Here is a 25,181-nt window from a genome sequence, read left to right on the forward strand (position 1 = left end):
TGTGTGTGTGTGTGCGCGCGCAGGGGTGTGTGTGTGTCTCTTGGACCCGGGGCATTATTTGCACCTATGCAAAATGTTTAGCTCTATTTTCTGTACTGTATTATATCTTGTTTACTTTGTATCTTGTTTTTTTTTGTTTAAGTAGACGTAAAGCACCTTGGGGTGATTCAATTGTTTTAGACGAGGCAATATTCAATTGTTTGGCGGGGGATTCAATTGCCGGCAAATTGAATTTGTGAGGCACCCGCCACATTATACAGCAGCGGGATCTGGCACAAAAGTGCTCGCTACCCTATAGGGTACTGTAGCTTTTGTGCGAAACGGCTGGGCTAACGGTACGAGTCTAAATTCCATTGCCAGGCGCAGGTTTGCCCCCCAAAAAAACAATTCCCCCCCTTTGAGTCCTATTGGCGAAAAAGTTTTACTGTATATAAATTGCATTAATATAACTATTATATTATTACTAAACTATTATCACCTGTATTATTACTGTTACAATTATTACTATTATTTGCATTACTAATATTACTATAATTACTACTATTATTTATTGTATTACTATAATTACTTCTATTATAAGATCTGAGTAAATGTGCAGGTAAGAGCAGGCATTGTAATGAGCTCAGTGTGTATGAAGCCATCCATGCTGCGTGCACACGGCACAAACAGGCTCTGTCCTCGGTGAGAGGTGCTGAATCCATCCCGTCTTCCACCAGAATGGGGCCGGCAATCCTCCGGATCCCTGGCCTGTCCCCGGCCTCCTGCGCTCGGCAGCACAGAGAGCGAGGGAGCCGGCAATGCGCATGATACTGCGGCTTCTGTGCAGTGTGCACTAGTCTGCGCGTCAACGCACCTTGAAACGGGATCGCCCCTGCGACTGGCACCTCCCCCAGCCAATCGCCACCTCCCTTCCCGTGACGCGACCAATCGGGTGGCCCCGTGGGCGGTGCGAGCCCGTAAAGAGCCGGGCTAGGCTGCGCGGCGGTATTGCTGCTGCTGGCTGTGTTCTCGCTGCTGCTGGGAGCCCGGACGGAGCGGGGCGGCTGCTGGGGCGAGGATGGAGAGAGGGGATGAGGCATGAGAAGGGATGTCTGCAGCGCCCCGGGGCTCGCCAGGGACGGCTCCTCTGAGATATGATGAGGCTCCGGACTGGTGCTCTGCACTACTATGATTCGCTATGTGCTGGCTTGGATAGCAAGTGTCATCAGCGCCGGAGGACTCTATGTTCAAGGTGAGTTGAAGTGCAGCCTACTGTGGGAAGGGTCTCATGTGGTGCTGAGCCGGGGGAGCCGCCAACCTGCTCCATCCCAGAGCCAGGACAGCTGGTAGTGAGGTAGTGCCAGGTCAGCTGGTAGGGTGGCTGCTAGTGCCAGGGCAGCAGGGGGCATATTGCTTTCATGCAGTCCTAGGATCACTACAAGGGGGCGGGTTACAACTCGCATCCCTCAGGAGCCCCAGCTGTCAGTCACAGGGGAGGGGGGGCGCATGGGCCTCATCTAATAAGAGGTGGCATCTGCCAGTCACAGGGGGAGCCCTAGGGGCCTCATCTAATAAGAATTGGTGGCATCTGCCAGTCACAGGGGGGGCTCAGAAACCTCATCTAATAAGTGGTGGCATCTGCCAGTCATTGGCATTATTGGTGCCCACTGGTGGAACAGAACTTGCCTCAGTGAAGTGATTCCTACTGACAGACCAGTCTGTGAGTCTCCAGATCGCTGTCCCCTGTTTAGCGCTTCGGGTCGGGATTGGGAGAGCTTGGGAACACTGCCTCTGAGAGAGCAAATGAGGTCATGATGCATGCATTGCATTCTATCTTCTACTCTATAGGGGATCTGTGTAATGTGGTCATGTACAGATTGTGTAGTGATGTTCTAGAACCGTCTCCATATAGGTGTCCAGGCCACCACGCTTCTATAGCTGGCACTGTCCTTAAGGGAGAGGTCAATTTGGAACCATTGGGTTGGATAAAACCTTACGGTCATGATGACAATGAGGTGACTTTCATTGACTATCGCTGGGCAAACTGTGGAAGAGAGGGTCAGTTATAATATCAGTGAATGATTAATCGTCTGAGTTTAGGGTTAAGACCAGGGGAGAAATGGTCCCTACCAGTTACTGCAGCAAAGTGACAATAAGGTCATTGTCTGTGCAACTAAAGCAGTTATGACTTGTGAGAGAAGGTCAATGACCAGAAGAGGTCATAGATGGGGTGGGGATGGTCAATGTTCATAACCAGAAACACTAGTTATTTTATCCTATTGTAATGAATCATCATGAGTCAATTTCACATCTTAAACTGAAACCGGCAAGCTCCTTCAGTGTGAAAGAGATGTCATTGAAGTTGGTTTCAATCAACGGTCTAGGGGAGGACAGTAAGGGAGAGCTTCCTATGAATGATGTAATGAGTAATTATCAGTGCATTCATTTTCATTCACCTAAATATGAATTCATTGAATGGTCTCCGTGTTGATTTATGAAATGTCACCATAGGCTGCGGCGCTAGATTGCAGGCTATTTTACCCCTTGCATACTGAGCGAGGTCAGTCCTGGAGGTCCTGTCCCAGAAGAACAGATAGCTTTCACCTGTCCATGTAATGATGATGTATCACACAGTGAAAACTGTAGATAAGCACAGTAGTGTAAGTTTGAGGCGCAGTCATGTGTCATTGCCCGCTCCATCAAGCTATACATTAATTGGAGAAGCATCAGAAACCTGTTAGAGGTCCATGGCAGGAGACATATGTCATTTATTAGCCAGAGAAAGTTGTCACCGTGTAGCCTGCGGAGATGGAGGACGTGCCACCTTCCTGGTGACTTCACTTATTGGATCCTAATATTCTTGAGCACGGCTTTAACCCTACCTCTACCAGAGCTTTGATACATGTATCACTGGGATGGCTCTTAGATTGTCTGCGGTGCTGCAGGATGGGGTTAATTAGAAGCAGGACGAGACTTGCACACTGATTTACAGGCTGCGGTCCTCTGGCCGTTGATCGATGACAGCTTGAAGTTTCCATCAGTAATTGCAGAAATGAGTCCTGATCTCTGCTGAGTGTGGGGATTCCGATGCGTGATCTTTCTAGTACAGTATGCATGCCGAGATGCAGGCCCCGCAGGATGCACATCATCCTCAGGGCTAATACACCTATTTTTAGCCTAGAAGCATTACCATGAACCTTACTGAAACAAAAATGGCTGGATCTTTGGAATGTACTGTGATATGTTACCGGGCATTTGTGTAAGAGATTACCTATAGAACGAGAAGTTCGATTAGTCTTTTGTGAAAATGTAGGTTGGATTGTCAGACCTGTGTCCAAATTTCGCCCCTGGTTGGATTGGAAAGCACATTTCAATGATAGGATGATGCTTCTCCTGGTTAAACATTTGCTACAGGTTTTTACACCCCAGAGCTGCCATGTTCAGCTGACAGCTCTGATGTGTGAAGACGGGGGTGAGGAAGGGAGGTGTAGAAAGCAGTCTTGAAGGCTAGAATAGAGTTTGATTTCCTCTTATAACAATAAGTATTAAGGATATCCCAGTCCCGGTGCTCAGGCAAAGTGGTTTATAAAATATGAATTGAGGATGTGGGTAGTGAGCACGGAGAATCTACTCATTTCTGAATCTGCTCTACCTGTCCACCTGAGATCCAAACCTCATTACTGTAATTCATTCAAGCTTCAGCCATTTATATGGGCCCCATTTATCAATAAAAATAGTTTGGGCAGTATATTTAGTTTAGTGTTGCGGTATCTCGGTGAGGTACAGTGGTGTCTCCCTCCTCCGCGGCGTCATCTGCTGTATTACTGGCAGGATAACGCTGCCAGCGATAGGTAAATGTTAGGTGCACACGCTGCAGCAGTCTGCACATGTGCATAGCTCTACAGCTCAGCAGGGATTCGTAGGAGCTAGAGACTTCTCTGGGCAATTGGGCAAAACCATGTGCACTGCAGGGGGGACAGATATAACATGTGCAGAGAGAGTTAGATTTGGGTGGGGTGTGTTCAAACTGAACTCTAAATTGCAGTGTAAAAATAAAGCAGCCAGTATTTACCCTGCACAGAAACAAAATAAATAGTGGGCCTAATTCAGACCTGATCGTCAGACCTGATCGTAGATGTTTCCCTGACATGCGGGGGGATGCCCAGCACAGGGCTAGTCCGCCCCGCATGTCAGGCTCTACCCCCCACCCCACACACACACACAAGTACAAAAGCAACGCACGGCGGCGGCGATGCTTTTGTACTTGAAGAGTATCTCCCTACCAGCGCAGCAGCTGAGCCCTGGCAGGGAGATACTCGTCGCTGTCCGGGTCGCAGTGGCTGCGTGTGATGTCACGCAGCCACCGCGGCCCACCCCCCGCACGGTCCGGACACGTCTACATTGCCCGGACCGCGCACCTAAAACGGCGGCCAAACACAGCCGGCCCGCCCGCTCCCACCCAGTGAAATCCTCTGCCTATCAATCAGGCAGAGGCGATCGCAGGGCTGAGACAGCCATCGGCTGTCTGGCATGCGCCGGCGCACTGCAGCGCCGGGGAGTGCGCATTTCAGACATGATCGACTGCTGTGCGAAAACGCACACCACCAATCGGGTCTGAATTTGGACCAGTGTCAACTAATTAAGTGTAAAACAACCACACATGGGGACTGCATAACACAGTATTACGAAAATAGTGTTCTTATTCATGCGTTCTTTGTAAGTAGAGATGAGCGGGTTCGGATTTAACACCAGAATTAACGTCAGTTCGGTTTTATCCGGATTTTTCTTATTGGCTATCCAAAACACGTGACATCTGTAAGCCAATAAGATTCTGTTTTGAAATCCGAGTAAAACCGAACCCGCTCATCTCTACTTGTAAGTGATCTTGGCTACGCTGTAGGCCCTACCAAACATCCTCTGGTCACATACCAGACAGTCATGCAGCTAAAGTGAACAGTAAAAGTTGTGTTATTAATTGTAATATGTCGTATATTACGCAAGCACTTTGCAGACAATATTTAGTCATTCACATCACCCCCTGATCCAGAAGAGCTTGCAGTCTATCTTCTCCACACACACACACACACTAGGGGATATCTATCAGGCCAGTTATCCTATCAATATGTCTTTAGGCCTGTGGGAGAAAAACACGGGGGCCCCCGGGTGAAACCCACACAAACAGTGGGGGGAATTTACAAACTGCACACAGATAGCCCTGGTTGTAATCAAACCCATGACATCTGTGCTGCAAGATAGCAATGCTTACCCCTCTGCAACTCGGCGTCTATTATTCTCTCGTCACCTTTTTAAATCAATCCTCGTCACCTTTTTAGAACAATCCTGGGAGCCACTTTCTGCCTTCAAACTTTCTCTCTGATGGGGAGACGAATCAAACGAGCTAAAATGGAGACATTCCCATAGCAGCCAATGAGCCTCTACTCATCATTCCATAAAGTGTTCTAGCTAAATAACAGAGGGTGGGATGCATCAAGGGCATTACATCCTGCCACTGTTCGCATGCAAAGTGAATTTTTTTTATGCATGTAGATTTAAGCAATTGGGGACTTCTGGGTATTTAACCCGGGAGTCCTGCATGTGGGTCGTACGACACACTTAACGCAGGGATCCCTCTCAATACACATCGAGATGAAAAGCCCATCGGCTTCCATTAGGTAGATGGCGTTTCCTACCGGGTCCAAGCATATATTCCGGAGCTTGGTACATTTGCGAAATGTGGCCAAACCTCTGAAAGCGGCATTTTCAGAGGTCTGACCTCCAGAATATCCTTTGATGCTGATTGGGCATCTTCTCCATTTTAACTCTATCCAAGTGGTTTATTTACTAAGCGGTGGATTCTAAAATGCAGTGCTTCCAATCATGTTTATGCTTGAAATTTAAAAGGGCAATGATTTTGGTGAATAACCTGGCTAGTAAAAAAACATTGACCTTTTACATTTCAGGCATAAAACCCATCGGAAGTAAATAGATTGAGTTGCTTACTGTAAATGAAGACTAGAGGAACAATCTGTTGAGGCTTCTTATCTCGTAACATAGCTTATCTCATAACATAGCATCCAAACAAGTTTTTGAACAGCCAAAAGAGACACCAGAGCAAGGCTAAAGTGTATGACTTCAGAAAATGGGCCTATGAATTAATAAATAGTAAGTGGCAAGATTGCGTAAGTGGGGTGGAAGCGGTAAGTGAGTGAGACCTTCATATAGGTACTGTAGATAAAAGCTTAGCCTGGGCAAGGCCAGTTCTCCACCCACATATTGGATTCTCTAATGATCGATTGGTGAATTAATTCTAGTCCCTAGCTTTACTAATTGGTTTACTAGTGTGAAGAATCTTTCACCATATCTGTCAGCCCTGATGGAACGATACATGCATACACTTTGAATTCATGTTCTTATTGCCACTGCTATTGTACTAATATTTTGCCCTGTGTCTAGGCATCTTGTTACATTTTAATAAAGTTTTTGATGCTGACAAACATCAGGATACCGAATACCCGATCCGAGCCATTCAGCCGATTAAAACCTCTGATCGGCGACCCATCGGGGCAATTCTGCATGTTAAAAAATCCCCGATTTGCCAATCCTGTTTATTTTTTCGTTGTGATTGGCAAACGGACCAATGTTTGAGGATGGGTTCCGTGTCGCTTGGTGGTAACGTCACTCCCCTGTCCACTTCCTCCGTGCATGTACTCACTCCAACACGTTTTGGGCTTACAGGCCCTTTGTCTAGGAAAGCCCGAAATGTGCAGCCGCGAGGAGGGAACCAGGACCAGACGATTGTTGGTGAGCCGCGAACAGCGGCTCTTGAAAACATAGGAGAGCAGGGAAAGCTAGGCTGCTATTGAACTACCTACTGAAAACCACCAAACCCGGACCACACAACGGAACCCATCCTCAAACTATAAATATACCAATTACCTCCAATTTCAAGTATTTCTCAAAGGAGCTGTATACATTAATTTTAACCATTTTCCTTTATAGGCATGAGCGTTCATTAACTGATATGCGCTTCCTTTTTAAATATTTTAATTGCTTATGTTTTATTGAAGCTGCTAATATACATACAAGCGCGGTATAAATTATATATTTCTAAAACGGACCAATGTGTTGGATATACTTAATTCCCCAGCCTTGGGGGATCAGGGGATTGGCCCAATCCTTTGCTGATAGATGTATAAGTAAGGACAGGAAGCTGGAAACTGACAGCTGACAGTGACAAGTGTTAAGGATTGCTCCATAATAAAAATATGCTCATTCATGCTTGTGCAAGCAGTTTTTCCAGTCCGCCAAGCAAATTGTTCACTAAATACGGAGGGTGATGCATCAAGCCTTGGAGAGAGCTAAAGTGGAGATTTTGTCCAAAGCCGCCCAACCGCTTCTCACTTTCATTTCAAATAAATGATTGCAGCTCATTGGTTGGTTTGAGCAACTCTCCTACTTTATCTTTCTCCAAAGCTTGATGCATCTCCACCACAAGGCTTCATGCATATCCAAAGCGCTGTCCCGGCAGGTAAGTATTCCGACATGATGGCGAGCACAGATGCCGGTCTGCAGGTGAAAGACGGTGGGATGTATCGCAACTCTTCATGTGAAAATGTATACAGTACATCCCGCCCACAGTGCTTAATGCATGAGTTACAGATGTGTCCTCATACATCTTGCCGCAGTACTCCATGCACCGCGAGATGTCTGGCGTGAGTGGGCCGGCATTTCCCGGACACCGTTGCTAATGTCGGGCGTCTTTTTATGCCAAAAGCGCGTCTTATTCGCATCGCTATGTGTCGTCTTATTAAATTGATATGTGGCATGCCTATATTCTGTGCGCGTCTGTGGCTGTATCTGCATACAAAATGCTACGTTACAGTGATCTCTAGGAAAAAACAGCCACTGACATTGTAGCATTCCGTATGCAGACACAATCATGGTTGCACACAGAATATAGGCATTCTGCATATCATTGCACACAGAATATAGGCATTCTGCATATCCTTGTAATCAGCATAAGCATCGTTTTGCGAGCAAGACTCTTTTTAATGGAAATAGTCCCACGTAAAGACGCTTGGCCCTACCGAGTCACTGCATGGCGTGACTGGAAGGGCTATTTAACGTGGCAGGAGGCTAGATGTATGTAGACACATCTGTAACATCGCAGGGATTGGTTACATGTGTTTATTTTAATAAGGGTTTTGTATCTTAAAGCGGCACTAAAGTTACAAATAGTTTTTGTTTGTTTAGCCTCCTGCCCAGTGCAGCAACAAATATACCCCTTCTTGCATTCCTCCTCCCTCCGCTGAGAGGACACGCTTTCTCCACACCAATACTGTTGTCAGCTGTACAGCAATGTGGGCGAGCGTTCCCGCAGCACGCGTCGGATCTCTGCCCTGCAGTATTGTTCTCTCGCCTTGTGTTGACCCCTGTAGAGTACACACCGGAATTAGTCATTTCTCACACTGGTGGCTGAGTCACATGGAAATTCAGAATTCAGTTTTCTTGGCCTAAGTGGCTGCTAACGACGGTGACAAATGTGAACGTGTCGGATATTTTGCTGTCTGTATAGTAGTGAGTTGACCGACACCGCAATCCTGACAGATCTGGTCATGGCTGCATAAGTGTACTGTCATCTGTTGGAACTTTGTTTTGGAGATATTATAGGTTTGAGGGAGAAATAATGAATATTAATTGCTGCATGTGACTGGGAGGAGGGTAGAAATGCATGCAAAAATGGCCATTCAGTGAGGGGGTGGCGGGAGTGTCGCAGGATTGTCAACGCAACCTGTTGCGTTCCCTGATGCAGGCATAGGTGGCCATAGGCAGACAGAAGCTGCACCTCCGGTAAGGCTGGTGCAAGATTTGAGTATCTGGATGATAGAACAACAGTGTATTGGTCAATAGTCAATAGGTCAACACCATATGGTCGACGGGTTAAAAGGTCGGCAGGTTCAAAAAATCGACTTGACAATGGTCAACAAATTTTTTATTTTTTTTACGTGTTTTCTCAACAGTTGCTTTTATTTGCTATCCACGTGGATAGATTTGTCCCCAAAAAACATGTGTCAACCATTGTGAAGTCCTTTATCTCGCCATTGACATGTCGACATTTCATCTGCCGACCTAATGCATGTCGATGAGTTGGTGTCGGCATATTGACTGTCGACCATAACATTGTCAATCTATTAACCCACACCCCAAGTTTTGATGGTGCCACCGATGGTGGCATATAAGGACGCACCAATTGGTACTACAGCGTGCTCGGACGCTAAAAGTGGGCATCCCAGACCTTGCACCTTCCACACGGATGTACACAAGGGAAAGACTTTGTTGCAGCCTTTGCATATAGACGCGGGAGGACGGCCCCCAATAGACGCTGATGCGTGCGACACTTAATCTGGCCCGTAGACTCTTCTCGCACGTGCAGAATGAATGTAATTAAAATGAATACTCATTCTCTTTCATGAAATTGCTGCCTCGGGCCTCTCTCCGCAGCGTCTAAGGCCCTCATTCCGAAGTTGTTCGCTCGCTAGCTGCTTTTAGCAGCAGTGCACACGCTAGGCCGCCGCCCTCTGGGAGTGTATCTTAGCTTAGCAGAAGTGCGAACGAAAGATTAGCAGATTTGCTCGAAAATCTTTTCCTGCAGTTTCTGAGTAGCTCCAGACCTATTCCTAGATTGCGATCACTGCAGACTGTTTAGTTCCTGCTTTGACGTCACAAACACGCCCTGCGTTCGGCCAGCCACTCCCCCGTTTCTCCAGCCACTCCTGCGTTTTAGCCTGACACGCCTGCGTTTTTTAGCGCACTTCCGGAAAACAGTCAGTTTCCTCCCAGAAACACCCACTTCCTGTCAATCACTCACCGATCAGCAGAGCGACTGAAAAGCGTCGCTCGGACCTGTGTAAAATTGCATAGTTTTGTGTGAAAATACTTAGCGCGTGCGCCCTGCGGCCCATACGCATGCGCAGATTCGCCCATTATTAGCCTGATCGCTATTCTGCTAAAAACGGCAGCGAGCGAACAACTCGGAATGACCACCTATATGCAGCCATTACATACATTGTGATTCCCCAGCTCCCTCTCCTCCTAGTCCTGACTGCGAATCGTATATGATGAGGGCTGGGGGTTGTTTTATCAGGTATTTCTGACTGCATATTAGGTAATATGTAACACTGATACACCCATGATCAGTGGTGCGTTCTAAGCATTGGGTAACATGAGGGGCCGCTGGCTTCTGTGGAAACGTTTGGAGGTTTCATCCGCTGCCCATCTGTTTGGGTAACATTATTTTCCCTTGGATTCCTGTTTTATCCACCAGCTCTCCCTAATTGTACCATCACAATGTATCCGCTGCCTTTTAAACACCATTAAAATGTTCCCTGGCAGTGCTGCTCCCTGCAGCCTTCTCCTCATTTCACCTTCCATGCGTATTCTGATAATTGTTTTATTTAAAGGAGCCACAGAGAGACAGATGGGTGTATAGCTCCAAACAAGTGTTCAGTGCAGTTCTGGATGCTCTGGTTTGGGAGCAAAAGCAAGTAACTCTGCAGCTTGGTAAAAACATGCTGTACTGCTGGTGGGGCAGATGTAACAGGCCGAGATTTGGATTTGGGAGGAGCGTGTCCAAACTACAGTCTAAATTGCAGTGTAATAATACATCTGTCCAGTATTTGTGGGCTACATGCAGAAGCTGACCGTTGGCAGCCCTGTACAGTTTTTCTGGGCAGCCAGGCTATGTGGCTGCACGTTTGGGGGGCCAGGAAAATTCCGCTCTCTGTGCCTGTCAAAGCCCGGCCCCCCTCAATGCTTGGAGAGAGAAATGTCTTCTGACTGAGAGAATACTGCTTTAAACATCTTGTATGTTGTACCCTCTGAGCAATGCTTGCAAATTGGAAGGGTCTTTTTAAAGACTTTTTGAACAATAAACATCTTGCCTTCAAGGTGACTGCTTTTTCATCTTGCAATACGTTCTTTGGCTGTACTGGGGTGAGTACAGCGTCTCCAAGCTCTACCCTCTGCCAGCTACCTTGCAGGGCCTGGTCTAGTTCAGTGACCAGTGTGGGCCAACCAATGCCAGTCAGGTGGTGTGTTAGCAGCATGTCCATGCATACACAGCAGCAAGCGGTTCCAGGTGCCGTGGTAGGAGCCTGAGTGGAAATCAGTGGTTCTAGGTGTCTGTTGAAGGAGCCTGGTGGTGGCAGCAAAATACCCACCCACTGTGCAGTGGGTGGAGTCAGTACAGGCAGTTGCTGATGTTAAGAGGGAATCCCCTGTTGGCCTGGTCCAGAGAGACCGAAAACCAATCTGCGATCGCTTGGCGAGGACACATGCGCAGAGTGATGCGGAGGATGCTGGGGATCCGATTGGATCCCTCTGAGAGCACGAATGTGGAAAGAAGCCCATAGGCTTCTATAGGGATCCACCAGCTTTTTCTGGGGTTAATCTTCACATCAGAAACCCAGTGTCCGGTGCTTGGTACATACGGGAAATGCTGTAAAACCCCGTTGGCACATCCCGCTGGCCACGGTGAGTGTACTGTACATCAGCTTGCAGGGAGCGGAGTCTTTACAGAGCTAATGTCCATTAGTGTTGGTGGAAATGTATCAGTCATTCTCTGTGAGGTCTGACAGTTGCAGGATTTAATGAGGCATCTGGACAGGAGATGATGAACTGAGAAGATCAGGGCTGGTAGGGGTGTAGTTTGGGACCTCATGTTTTTTTTTTATATATATATATATATATATATATATATATATATATATATATATATATATATTCTCCATGGGAGACTTTATACATCTAGTTTACAGTATCTATCACATGTACATGGACTGCTGCACTGTCATTACGTACGTATACTGGTGTAAACGTTTCATATGAATGAAGGTATTATAAATGGGGTGGTCTTCAGGTTGCCGGTGGCCGGGCTCCCGGCGACCACCATACCGGCGCCGGAATACCGACCGCCGGCATACCGACATCTTTTCTCCCTCTTGGGGGTCCACAACCCCCCTGGAGGGAGAATAGATAGCGCGCGCCACCGTGCCCACAGCGTTGCAAGCGCAGCTAGCCCGCAAGGGGATCATTTGCGCCCACCCAGCTGTCGGTATGTGGCTGTCGGGATTCCGGCGCCGGTATGCTGGTCGCCGGGAGCCCGACCGCCGGCATACCATACTACACCCTTATAAATGTGCCTTATGTCTGATTGATTGAAATAGTAAGAGATAAATGATTAATGAGAGATAATAAGTTTGTTAGCTCCATGACTGAATGGCATTAGGCAGATCTGACTTTCCTGTGTAGTTGGTGCTCGGCCATTGATGGTATAATTTCTGTGTAAAGTGTCTCACGGATTGTCTCTAAACTTGTCTGCATGTAACATGTACATGTGGGTATTAATATGTGCATTTATATACATGTGTATGTACTCAGTAACTGTTACTAGCAGGAAATTGTGTGTGTGTGTGTGTGTGTGTGTGTGTGTGTGTGTGTGTGTGTGTGTGAGGCCTATCATCAGTAGACTGTGGCGCGGTGTTAGTGTGCGTTTGTGGAAAGCTGACACAACTTGTGCAGAGTGATAGATTGCTGAGAAAAACATTGGAGTCTACAGAGACAGGCTTAGGACAGAGACGGAGCACTGGAAAATTGCGCAAACACAAAACAGTCTAGTGAATCCTGGTTTCAGCTGATTGGAGGGCCAGGATATGGTAAAAGCCACAGAAGTCTATGGTTGTGTCCTGCTAGGTGTCAGTGATGTTGCTGAGTGGGGAGTGCAGTGGTGTGAGGGGAGTATGGCCCGACGTCTGATAATCACGGGATGGGTGAACATTGTTAGCAGTTGGTAAATCGCTGCCATGAAAGGATGCATCCATCTCTAGTCTTTATGGGCCTTTCAGTGGGATAATGAAGCGTGCCACAAAGCTACTGTGGCTGTATCCTGGAATGGATAGTCCTCTCGGGTCACCACATCTTATCCACTCCCTTATGCGTTGAGTTCATATGCAACACAGTCAGGCTGCTCTGGGGGCAAATTGTGGAGCAACTGGCTCTTAGGACCTGATTCGGAAATGGACGCAGTGAGCACATGAGATGCATCTTCGTACACAGCTGCTATAAGAAAACATTCTTCTGCCGCAGGCGGCGTTTTGTGTACATACTGTAGACACCTCGCGCCGGCTTCTCAAAAGATGCAGTATCGGATCATCTGCCTGAACATCTGAGTTACCCTGAGGATACTTAGGGCGGCCGGTGTTTACATGCTGCTGGGGCCAGTGAAGCTGCGTCCTCTACACGTACAGAATACGGGACCAACATGCCCCTGTTTTCTCAAATGTTGGCCATCCCTGCCCCCTGTCCCCAGCTGTTGCTTAGTAGACACAGATCTGCGCATGAGCAGTACAGATCCTGCGCATCCGCAAATTGACAACCGTCGGACATGTATGTAAACAGTGAGGTTTGTATACATCTCGTAATTAGGCCCATAGACAAATAAGTGTCCCCTTGTCTACAGAGCCATTATTCTTAGGACAAATCACACTTGGCCAGGTCCCCACATTTACCTGTGGTAAAAATAGTCACTGGTCAGCAGAAAACTGTAGTGTTGGGCCCCTGTATAGGAATAAATGACTGCTGCTACATTTTTGTTGGCACTTGCACCATTTTCAGACTATAACCTCCCCCAGACCAGTCAAAAAAACCTGCACTTTTCGCCCATTTTTAGGTCTAATTTACATTCAACCTATTCAATGTCCGTGCCGTCTCTTCGACTGGTCAAAAAATCTGCACGAGCGAAAACCACGGGGATCAGCGAATTCACCGCCGATCCACTGACAATGCTAAATTCCTTTGTCGTATAAACAACCCTTTATGAAGCTAAGAACACTGTACGCTGTTTACTTAAGAAGTACCGTAATGGTACGCTATCTGCGTAGCGATCGCTCAGCCGTAGGCGAGACGCTCAAGCGTCACGTTCGCTCACGGCCCAGTGATCACAGGACACATTATTGGTTATGTCTAGGGGAATGATTCGCTGTAGCGTAGCATACGCTCGAGACCACGAGGAGGTCACCAGCGATGCAGACGCTTACAACACTATACCTTTATGTTAAAACCTTATACCAATGAAATACACTGAATACCTTAATGTGAGTACAGGGTGTAAGTGCAACCTTGTGTAACCTGACTATCTACAAAGCTGCTTGAGCGTCACCGACGCTCAAGTGAACACTTAACACTATAGAAAATGCACAGATACTGGTTTAGGTTCCAAAGCCTATTAACTGTATTATTTCTAATATACTTGTAAAAGGGGATAACAGTACAAATGATACACTACAATATAACAGAGACTTCCTAACCACAGATCTAAACAATAAATACAAAAAGACAATACTACACTGACCTAAATGCAATACAATACAATACTATCTAATGCAATACAATACTAGCCTAGTCTAGGGGAGATATGAGAGAACAGAACAGGGAGAGAGAGAGAGAGAGAGAGAGAGATGAGAGAAATTGGCTCACAGAAAGACAATGATTACGGAGAGAAACTTACGCACAAAGGGTATGATCGCCTGCGCCTCGATATCCAGCTCCCGGCTATCAGCAGATAACCGTTGATGAGAGAGTGAGCTGGATGTGGTCGGCCTGCCTATTTATGCTACTCACACAATGCAATCTATTGGTCCCTACAGTCTCACTGTCCATTGGACGCAGGAACTCGGCTTCGCATTATAACAAAGGTCACAAGTTGATTCATATCAGTGGCCCTGGTTATGCAAAACAATGGGTGATAACTAACACATTCCTGTCTTCTGGAGGGGGTATTGTTTGGCGAATACAAAACAGAATCCTGTCTGGGTTCTGTTCTATATTCATGATGTCCACTTTCAGTTGAGACAATGACATCTCAGCCCTCATTCTCCTGTATACAAATCCAGCCCCATTTGCAAACACAGGTGTTGACCCTCCTCATTGAGTCTCAAAAGCTCAGTGTAATTAAAGACTATTGTACTCCGTCTGCGGGAAAGATACTGATTTGGAGTACAATTGATCTTCAATTACTATTCCTGTGTTTACCTTATGCATGTGTAGAGATGAGGCCCTCTTAACATGCAAACTATTGTTTGGGGGATCTCTGAGGTCAAAGAGACATTTGAGACCTACTGATGCCTGTCTCCAACTGTTCAGATGCATGACTAAGTAAGGACAAATAATAATGAATAAATGGACATAACTTCTTATGTCCATAACTATTCGCACGAGCAATTAATCTGCTCCAAACCAACACCGGAATATTGCTATTTAAATACTCTTCCGATAGGTACCAAACACCACTGTCTGACTCCTGTTAGACCCTTCGCACAATACAAAGAGGGATTCCTCCGTTCAGGGACATTCTATATTAACCAAACTTTCAGAATTTATCAAAGGGACCATAATCTATAAACTACATTAATTGTGAAAATATGTAACGAATGAGTCGCACGCTACGACTACGTAAACTCTACCGTAAATACGCATACCGCGCCTGTGAGTGCACGCTATTGCGGGTATGCGCCTCCACGGGAGAGCGCACGCACGCGCAGCGCGGACCAGTGTGCGGTGCAAATATGGCAACGTGCATAGAGACATTTTTCTGACTTCGACAGTCCACCCTTTGGCAGTCAATAATAACTGCCACAAAACATTTAAGGAGAAAAATGTAAGTCAGGGGTTAATTGATTTCCATGGTGGGGTAAGGAAGAAGAGAGGAGTAGGTGTGAAAAGGGTATGACCTAGTGAGAAAGTAGAAGCATGTGTGTATGAGTCCATGTTTGGGGGGTCATGTATCATCGTGCCGTACGTGTGGTAAATCAAGCTTCGAGGTATTGCGAAGTATACATTTGAATTCCTTCTTATCCCGTACTAAGGGTCTGTGGATGGGCTGTCAAACTCTACCGAGCTCATTTCGGCTGTGGTTGTAACAAAATGGGGATGCACATTTTAATTGATGATACATGAATGGGGGAGGTATGTGGTTGCTGATATCTGTGCCTGTATTCCCTATCGTCTATGTGTGTTATTACCTGAGGGTTGTAGAGATGAAGATAAAGAACACTTACGAAAAATGCAATGATATTCTATGTCAGGGAAATGTACATCTGTTGTTGAAGTTGTGTTCGGTATCTGTTGAGAGTCGTCTTCTTTGCGCTGTTTTGCTCCTTAGGCATGAGCAACAAGCTTTGTCAGTGCCATCAGATTTACAAAAATGTTGGGCTAGCGTGAGTTTAAAAATACTAGGGAAACTGGGGATCCATGGCAAAGTTCATCAAGTGTCCATATTTAAAGTTGTCAAATCTTCTTCTTCGGTGCTTGTCTGTTGTCTGTATACATCTCGTCTCGTCAGCTTCCTCGTCCAAGGGGGTCTTTGTATCTTGGAGAAAAGCAGAAAAACAGGTGAAAGAAACGGACCGTATAATCGCATTTTCATCACATTCTGGTTTCTATCATTGGGTCATAAATCAAATCCAGGTTAATTACAGTTTCCTCACTCCTCAAGCTCATCACTTTTGTACTTTGTTTGCACCTCATTAAAGCCTGCCCGCATCTAAATATCAATCCAATCGATATAATGACACCCAAGATACATAGTAGAAACTTTCCAACATCCATTATGACTCCTTGAGCCCAGTCTCCCAAACCGGAGAACCAATTTCGCGGGTTCAACCATGACACCCAACCAGTCAGCTCATTACCTACAGCAGCAAGGGTGAGATTGTGTTTTCGACGAAATTCCCACTTCAATTGGAGAATATCGTCCATCTTTTGGTCTATGACCTCTACCGGATCCTCGGTGCTATTTGTGATATACGTGCAACACTTTATGCCGTACTGTGTTGCCAATGTAACACAATATCCGCCTGTTACTGTTGTAAGATAATTAAGAACCATCCTATGCTGAACTAGTTCTGTTTTATAAGCTTGAAGTTCTCTTCCAGTGTATCTAAACGTGTCATCATACATTTCAGTGATATTATCTAACAAATTGGCGAGTGCGGAAATGTATCTATAATTCATCACTCCCCGAGCGGTACGAGTGAAATCTAACGCTACCAGAACCTGAATCCCGGTGGATTCATGGATAAGATCAGAGGCCGGATGCTCTAACCTTTCTGACAGTTGTCTTTTAACCCGGTGCTCGTAGTGAGTGTGAGTATAAGGAGCTTGGGCACCACGGTGTATGTCCTTCATTTTGTCATGTGTAACAGTCATCACTTCAGGCAATACTTTTCCAATATAACACAATCCTTCAGAGTTTGGGGCTAGCCACTTGTACGCCTTTCTCCCGCATATGAAATATGCGTCATCGGGGAGAACATAAGGGACGGAGAAGGACATGACCATGTTACAAACCTTCCAGGTGAAATCTCCTGACCCTAATTCTTCCAACTGCTTAATGCACGTATCGGTTTGTACGATATGTGCACAGTATCCTGGTGATACCTCTCCAACTCTAGCAATCCTATTTCCTAAGGTATATCGATACCGAAAAGATTTTCCTCTACTGGCTATGTGGCGTACCAGCTCTGTATCTGTAGGCATTCTATCTGCTCTGTGTGAAAAGGTCATGGTAAGGTTGCTCCATGACACTTCCCAATTTCCCGGTTTTCTGGGATTGGAGATGTTAAAACATATGAGGGACCTATCCACATGGTATTGGTGGAGCTTCAAACTAGGAGGGCTGGAGATATTAAACCTCCGGTCCACCGGTCTCCCACCACTTAGCTCAAGTACCTCCCCTACCGTTAAAGGAAATGGTACTAGCCCTGATTTACTATGACCCTGAGGTACTTGAGAGCATACCCAACAATCTGTTTTATTTAACACGTTACCCACTACGGAGTGATGGTCACTCAATGGATGCTGGTCCATATGGATATTAAGACTGGATTGGCATTTCTTTATGCATCCATCTTCAACCATTGTCACAGAGCCTACAGATACAGTTTTTCTTTTTTTGAACTAACAATCCTTCAAAGAAAATGTTTACAGATAACATGGTTGTTAGATCGTGCCCGGTACTCGCCTTTGCTTGGTGATTGGGTTGCTATTGGAATTTTACACCTCCGTCTCAGTCATCAGGACCTTTCTGGATCCTTTCTCGACCTCACTGGTACTCTCACCGAAACAGACTGCTCTGGTCAACATCATGGTTAACGGGAAAAATCCATATCACAGTCTCTTGGGGCAAGTCCATCTTACAGGAGGAGAAAAGAAGAAATTTGTAAATGGGGTATAAGAAAATCAGTTTGAGGGGGAGAGAACTCGTTACGATAATAAGTTCTCTCGTCTTGTTGTTCTTCTTGTTCTGCTGTCCTCTCAAAGGTGTTGTCTCTCAGTCTTCAAAAACGATCATTCTGGTGATGCAATATTCCTTCCTAACCGACGATCTTTCTGTAAGGAGCAAAAATCTGGCATTACCATTGGTCCAACTGAGGGGTGACATACCATCTTTAAATCATGGAAACATGAGTGAGAAGAGAGAGAAAATAAAAACAAAAGAGATAGAGAACAATTCATGTGCATATATACATTACATAACTCGACAATAACCATCAATAAGAGAAGAGAAACAAAGCATTTTTAAACATTGTCAACATTAAGAAAACATTGTCAGACTATTTGGCTGTCGTATCTACGTGTCTAATGGTTTCCTTGAGCAGTCCCTCCCCACCAGCACTTGCATTATTCCACTGTCTGTATCTGGCCAGAATACATTGTGGTGGATAGGTCATGCTGGGGTTTGGTAGACTTCTGCAAGGACCAAGCGAATATGCAATGTTTGAATTCTTACCAATAATCGTCAGAGATGGGGATAGAGAGAGGGAGAGAAAAACATTTTTCACAAATACATTTACAACTTTTCACCTGGTCATTCCTGTGTCTTTAGTGAATGACCTCCCACTTCATTAACCGTTACTTCAGGCTTGCCTCCATTCCTAATAATCACCTTTCCTAACTATATATTATGGGTGTGGCCCAAAATTCTTCCTATATGATCCCTGCTTGTAATTTGGTGTGTCATAACTTTTGCTCATTTTCATGTCTAGGGGGTCTGATTTTATGTGGGCTGTTGCAGTTACTGGCATAATGCCCTTCTCTTTTGCACAGATCACAAATCCTTAAGTTCCTCCATGTGCCAATGGCCTGGGGTTTTGGTTGATTTGATGCCTCCTCAAACGCTCGGATGTTCATCATCATCAATCGTTTCCCCTGTACTTCCCTGATTCTTTGGTTTTTATGATTATGGTGTTGTTTTTCTCTTGACCTACAATCTCTTGCAATGTGTCCCTTTTTATGACAACTGTAACAGACTTTCATATCTGGATTTCTCGCAGGGGTGTGTGGCTTTTGTTGGGGTGGTCTTGTGGTTTGGGCCTGAATATTTGCTGCCATTAACTTATCTTTTAGTGACTCTCTGTACCTGGTGCTATTCTGATCATGATTAATGACGGCCTCTCTTAGTGCGGCCACCGAGATCTCTCTCCAGTTTGGGTTGGTGGTCTGTACCCTTGTTTTTAATTCATCCTTTAAACCATTCATTAATACCTTAACCGCTATTCCTTTATGTTGTGCATTTGTCTTGATGTCTGCGATCCCAGTGTTCCTAGCCATTATTTGCAGTGCTCGATTGAAATAATTAGAAACATTTTCCTTTTCGTTTTGCCTTATGGAGAAAATTTCACTCCACTTGACAGTGGTTGGGAAATATATTCCTAACTGTCGGTTAATCTGCCTAATACATTCCTGATTGTGTTCCTCCATACAGGGTACCTCCATGTTTAATTTACAATCAGCAATGAATTTTTCAGGGTCAACCCTGGAGGGCAAACATGCCCTCAGCACTGTCCGCCACTCTTTGTTGGTGGGTTCTGTGGCGTTTCCTAGTTCTTTAATAAACCTTTGGCATTTGGCTAGATTTTTCCCAGGATCAGGAAATTCGGACATAATTGATCTCAATTCGGTCCGGGACAAGAGACAGCGCATTGCACTGTCCTTGACGGGAATGATTCCCTGATCGTCAGTCTTCCCATTGGGGACTGAGATCACCCTGGCCAGATCGAGCTCGGTTACATCATCTTGTGTTGGTCTTACAATATGGGGTACCTCTGTTTGTGCGTGATATGAAACATTGTACGTACCTGTGGACACGACCTCACCTGACCCTCCGTTAGGGGGTTCGATTATTGCCTTTACCAATTTGGTCGTGTCCACCTGGATGGCTTTTGTGATGGTTGCTGGAAGAGGTGCTGACATCGTTCTGGGCTCACTGTCTTGTTTGTATTCCTGAGGGAGGTTTGACATGGGGGGCAACTTGCACAGGTTAATAGTTGTACATTCAACAGTATTACAATAATCATAGTTACATTTATTACACTTATTCTTATAATCTATATTACAGTTGCTAAGAGCGTTTTTATTGTTCCACCTTTGTGCTTTTCTCTCCGCAATCAACTCCTCTCCTGCTGCCATATCTCTCCTCTCAAGATAAGAGTCAGAAAAGTCAATAGACTCTTTTTGTAATTCACTTTCCTGTTGCCATAACTGTAAATATTCATAATGTTTATTTTGTCTCTTCGTTGGTTCAATGAGACTTATCCTCCTCCTTAAATTTTGTAACACTACTGGACTGAAGCTACCTATTCTTGGGAATTTGTCCCTGTCTTGTACAGTCATTCTCTCCCATTCATCACATAAAACTTCACATATCGTGCCGACCCGATGGATCGGTTCTCTGAATCAACCCGAACCGAGGTTGATCGCCCCCTACCTGAACAAATGGCCCCCATAATCTGCAGGCGTTGCCTATTCCTCCTTGAATATCAAGGCTTTCAGCGAACCCTTACAAACAAACCAAGATGTCCTTGGGCAGGCCGGCGGTGGTGGTTTATCAAGTACCCCACTTACTTCTCGCCCACGTTGGCCTGTGCTGCAATCACTGTAGCCAGAGCTGCTGGACCCAACCTAGGGCCCCTGTGAACCTTTATTTACTGGAACATATGAGGGTTACCCGCAGGACACTTACTCTTTCCAGTAAAGTTGGGGTTGTTAGATAGTTCCTGAGTGACCAGCGAACTTCCCTTCCAAAAATAAAAAATTACACAAATCACGTCAGAATGTACAGATAGCGTTTGTGACCACTTTACTCTAATGGTATTAGGTCAGATTACTAACTACTGCACACAATTACGTGCGGTCCAATCGTTCAGTACACGAGCACTACTTGTCATGTACTGAAAGATCAATGGAATCTATGTTTCCGGCTGCGATTCCTTCAGCCAGAGCTTGTATGGCCTATATGGGTTCTGCACCAACACCCCAGGCGTTGTGCCACTGGACTTTTATAGCGGACCTCTTTGTCTATTTTACCTGTTACCTTATGACCTCCTGGTCTGTTACCTTATGACCTCCTGGTCTTGTTACCTTATGACCTCCTGGTCTTGTTACCTTATGACCTCCTGGTCTTGTTACCTTATGACCTCCTGGTCTTGTTACCTTATGGTCCGCTATACTCTAATGCTCAAATATTATTTAACCAGAGATGCCTCCCTAGCCACCGTATATGTCACTTACACGTATGTCCCTTGACGAGTACCCGGCTTTCCTTTTGGTTCCACCTTAAAGTTATATAAACTTTTGTATACAAAACACACTCACTCAACACATGTACACTTTTGTTTCTATATCTATTTCTGCGCAGAAATTTGTCTTTAGCCCAACAGTGTTACCAATTAGGAGCAGGATCTGTTAAACTAAATTTCAGATTTTCTAAAAATAGATTTGCGTTATTTACCGCTTCGCGTTATCTACCGCTGTGCGTTACTTATCGCCTTTGCGTTACTTCACTTTATCACAACTTGAGCTACGTGGGCGTAACCGGACGCTACGTTGCGTAATGAACGCTGCGTGCGTCTGCCTTTTGGATTGCGTACGCTAGTCTTTGTTAGCGACACGTGTACGCAATGCAAAGGATCCACCGTAACACAATATATTTATTTATCAATGTAGGTGATCCCTGATCATCTACCGCAATCCACACTGACTGCCTTGTATCTCAGACAAACCGTGTGTTTGTTCTATACTTTAACTATCACCTCTACTATGAAATAACAGCAAATCTCTTTTTAGCACTTTCTATCAACTATAAAATTGGCAAACAGGAATGTGAGATGTGAAACTTACACAGATGAAAATGCAATTCTAAATTTAATCTAATAACATACATTGATGTAAGCACACGCATATGAAATTACATATAAGTACCAATCACTATTACTTATGATTGACTATGATATAGATTAAATAAATGCATAAAAAAAAAACCTCATTAAATGATGATTTCTTTTTGACAGTGGATGGCTGATTGTTTCCTGAGTCAACTGAAAACCAGCCGCTCAGAAAAAAAAAAAAATTTTTTTGACCTTCCCAAAATGGCCGCTGCTCCTCCCCCTTCCACCTCCATGAGGGTCACACAAAATGGTGGACAGACCATGCGGCCTCTTGTCACAAAGAAAGTCATCATTCAAAACTCCTAAAGTTATTATAGGCCTGAGTGTGTAGTTGGCACCAAATTGAAATAAAAACCAGATTTTCAAAGACAATAGCGTACTGTTCTTACCTCCGGTTACCGGGTTCCTTCAGCACTCTTTATCTAAGCGAAGCAGACGCTTATCCCGTCAGCACTGTGAGACAACCTCCCACCCTTTGCTGGAGGGATAATGTCTGCTGATCTACCTAGTGCAGATATGAGAAGTATAGGACGAGCCCGCAATTGACAATGCTAAATTCCTTTGTCGTATAAACAACCCTTTATGAAGCTAAGAACACTGTACGCTGTTTACTTAAGAAGTACCGTAATGGTACGCTATCTGCGTAGCGATCGCTCAGCCGTAGGCGAGACGCTCAAGCGTCACGTTCGCTCACGGCCCAGTGATCACAGGACACGTTATTGGTTATGTCTAGGGGAATGATTCGCTGTAGCGTAGCATACGCTCGAGACCACGAGGAGGTCACCAGCGATGCAGACGCTTACAACACTATACCTTTATGTTAAAACCTTATACCAATGAAATACACTGAATACCTTAATGTGAGTACAGGGTGTAAGTGCAACCTTGTGTAACCTGACTATCTACAAAGCTGCTTGAGCGTCACCGACGCTCAAGTGAACACTTAACACTATAGAAAATGCACAGATACTGGTTTAGGTTCCAAAGCCTATTAACTGTATTATTTCTAATATACTTGTAAAAGGGGATAACAGTACAAATGATACACTACAATATAACAGAGACTTCCTAACCACAGATCTAAACAATAAATACAAAAAGACAATACTACACTGACCTAAATGCAATACAATACAATACTATCTAATACAATACAATACTAGCCTAGTCTAGGGGAGATATGAGAGAACAGAACAGGGAGAGAGAGAGAGAGAGAGAGAGAGATGAGAGAAATTGGCTCACAGAAAGACAATGATTACGGAGAGAAACTTACGCACAAAGGGTATGATCGCCTGCGCCTCGATATCCAGCTCCCGGCTATCAGCAGATAACCGTTGATGAGAGAGTGAGCTGGATGTGGTCGGCCTGCCTATTTATGCTACTCACACAATGCAATCTATTGGTCCCTACAGTCTCACTGTCCATTGGACGCAGGAACTCGGCTTCGCATTATAACAAAGGTCACAAGTTGATTCATATCAGTGGCCCTGGTTATGCAAAACAATGGGTGATAACTAACACATTCCTGTCTTCTGGAGGGGGTATTGTTTGGCGAATACAAAACAGAATCCTGTCTGGGTTCTGTTCTATATTCATGATGTCCACTTTCAGTTGAGACAATGACATCTCAGCCCTCATTCTCCTGTATACAAATCCAGCCCCATTTGTAAACACAGGTGTTGACCCTCCTCATTGAGTCTCAAAAGCTCAGTGTAATTAAAGACTATTGTACTCCGTCTGCGGGAAAGATACTGATTTGGAGTACAATTGATCTTCAATTACTATTCCTGTGTTTACCTTATGCATGTGTAGAGATGAGGCCCTCTTAACATGCAAACTATTGTTTGGGGGATCTCTGAGGTCAAAGAGACATTTGAGACCTACTGATGCCTGTCTCCAACTGTTCAGATGCATGACTAAGTAAGGACAAATAATAATGAATAAATGGACATAACTTCTTATGTCCATAACTATTCGCACGAGCAATTAATCTGCTCCAAACCAACACCGGAATATTGCTATTTAAATACTCTTCCGATAGGTACCAAACACCACTGTCTGACTCCTGTTAGACCCTTCGCACAATACAAAGAGGGATTCCTCCGTTCAGGGACATTCTATATTAACCAAACTTTCAGAATCTATCAAAGGGACCATAATCTATAAACTACATTAATTGTGAAAATATGTAACGAATGAGTCGCACGCTACGACTACGTAAACTCTACCGTAAATACGCATACCGCGCCTGTGAGTGCACGCTATTGCGGGTATGCGCCTCCACGGGAGAGCGCACGCACGCGCAGCGCGGACCAGTGTGCGGTGCAAATATGGCAACGTGCATAGAGACATTTTTCTGACTTCGACACCACGTGTTTTGTCGAATTTGCAGACGTTTTCGACAGTTTTTGGGTCTGTTTTTGCCCATGCCAATTTGTGAAAAAGGCATGGGTGAAAATGGGTTCACAAACGGCGAAAACGCCCACTATTGAATACACTCACGTTGAATTAGTGCCGATTTTCTGACTGTCGGAAAATTCAGCACTAATTGAATATAACCCATAGGGCGTGAAATACATGTTTAGGGCCAGTATGTCTCCTTCCTAAATGCCACCTTTGGGCCTCATTCAGAGTTGTGTGGAAACCTTGGCCTTTTGCGTATGAGCAACAAAGCTCTTGTGCACTTGCGTTTTTACAGAATAAAGAGAAAATGCAGGTGCACACTTCAAACACTAAACACTTCTAATAAGAATAATTATAGTAAGCTCTGCAATATAACAGATCAAATTTAAAGTGCTTAGCATAATTTTGGCCAACAATATGGGCCCACCAACCGCGACAAGATGACCTCATCTTGTGGGTCCCTAACACTAAGGTTCAAGCCCAGAGCACAGGACCACCCAGGTCAGCACAAACTAATCG

General features: G+C 45.1%; 1 protein-coding gene across 3 annotated transcripts in view; it reads left to right on the plus strand.

Annotated features, from left to right (window-relative positions):
• Positions 1 to 974: 974 nt before the first annotated feature.
• Positions 975 to 25,181, plus strand: part of IGSF9B (immunoglobulin superfamily member 9B) — a 158,536-nt gene continuing 134,329 nt past the window's right edge. The window contains exon 1 of one of the 3 annotated variants that reach the window (XM_063943611.1): positions 975 to 1,231. In XM_063943611.1, coding sequence (XP_063799681.1) covers positions 1,168 to 1,231 — 64 coding nt within the window. In that variant the 5' untranslated portion in view covers positions 975 to 1,167. The remainder of the gene's footprint in view (positions 1,232 to 25,181) is intronic. The other 2 variants (XM_063943612.1, XM_063943613.1) reach the window with 2 other exon arrangements.

The sequence above is a fragment of the Pseudophryne corroboree genome, chromosome 10 (genome assembly GCF_028390025.1).
Source record: "Pseudophryne corroboree isolate aPseCor3 chromosome 10, aPseCor3.hap2, whole genome shotgun sequence".
NCBI lineage: Eukaryota > Metazoa > Chordata > Amphibia > Anura > Myobatrachidae > Pseudophryne > Pseudophryne corroboree.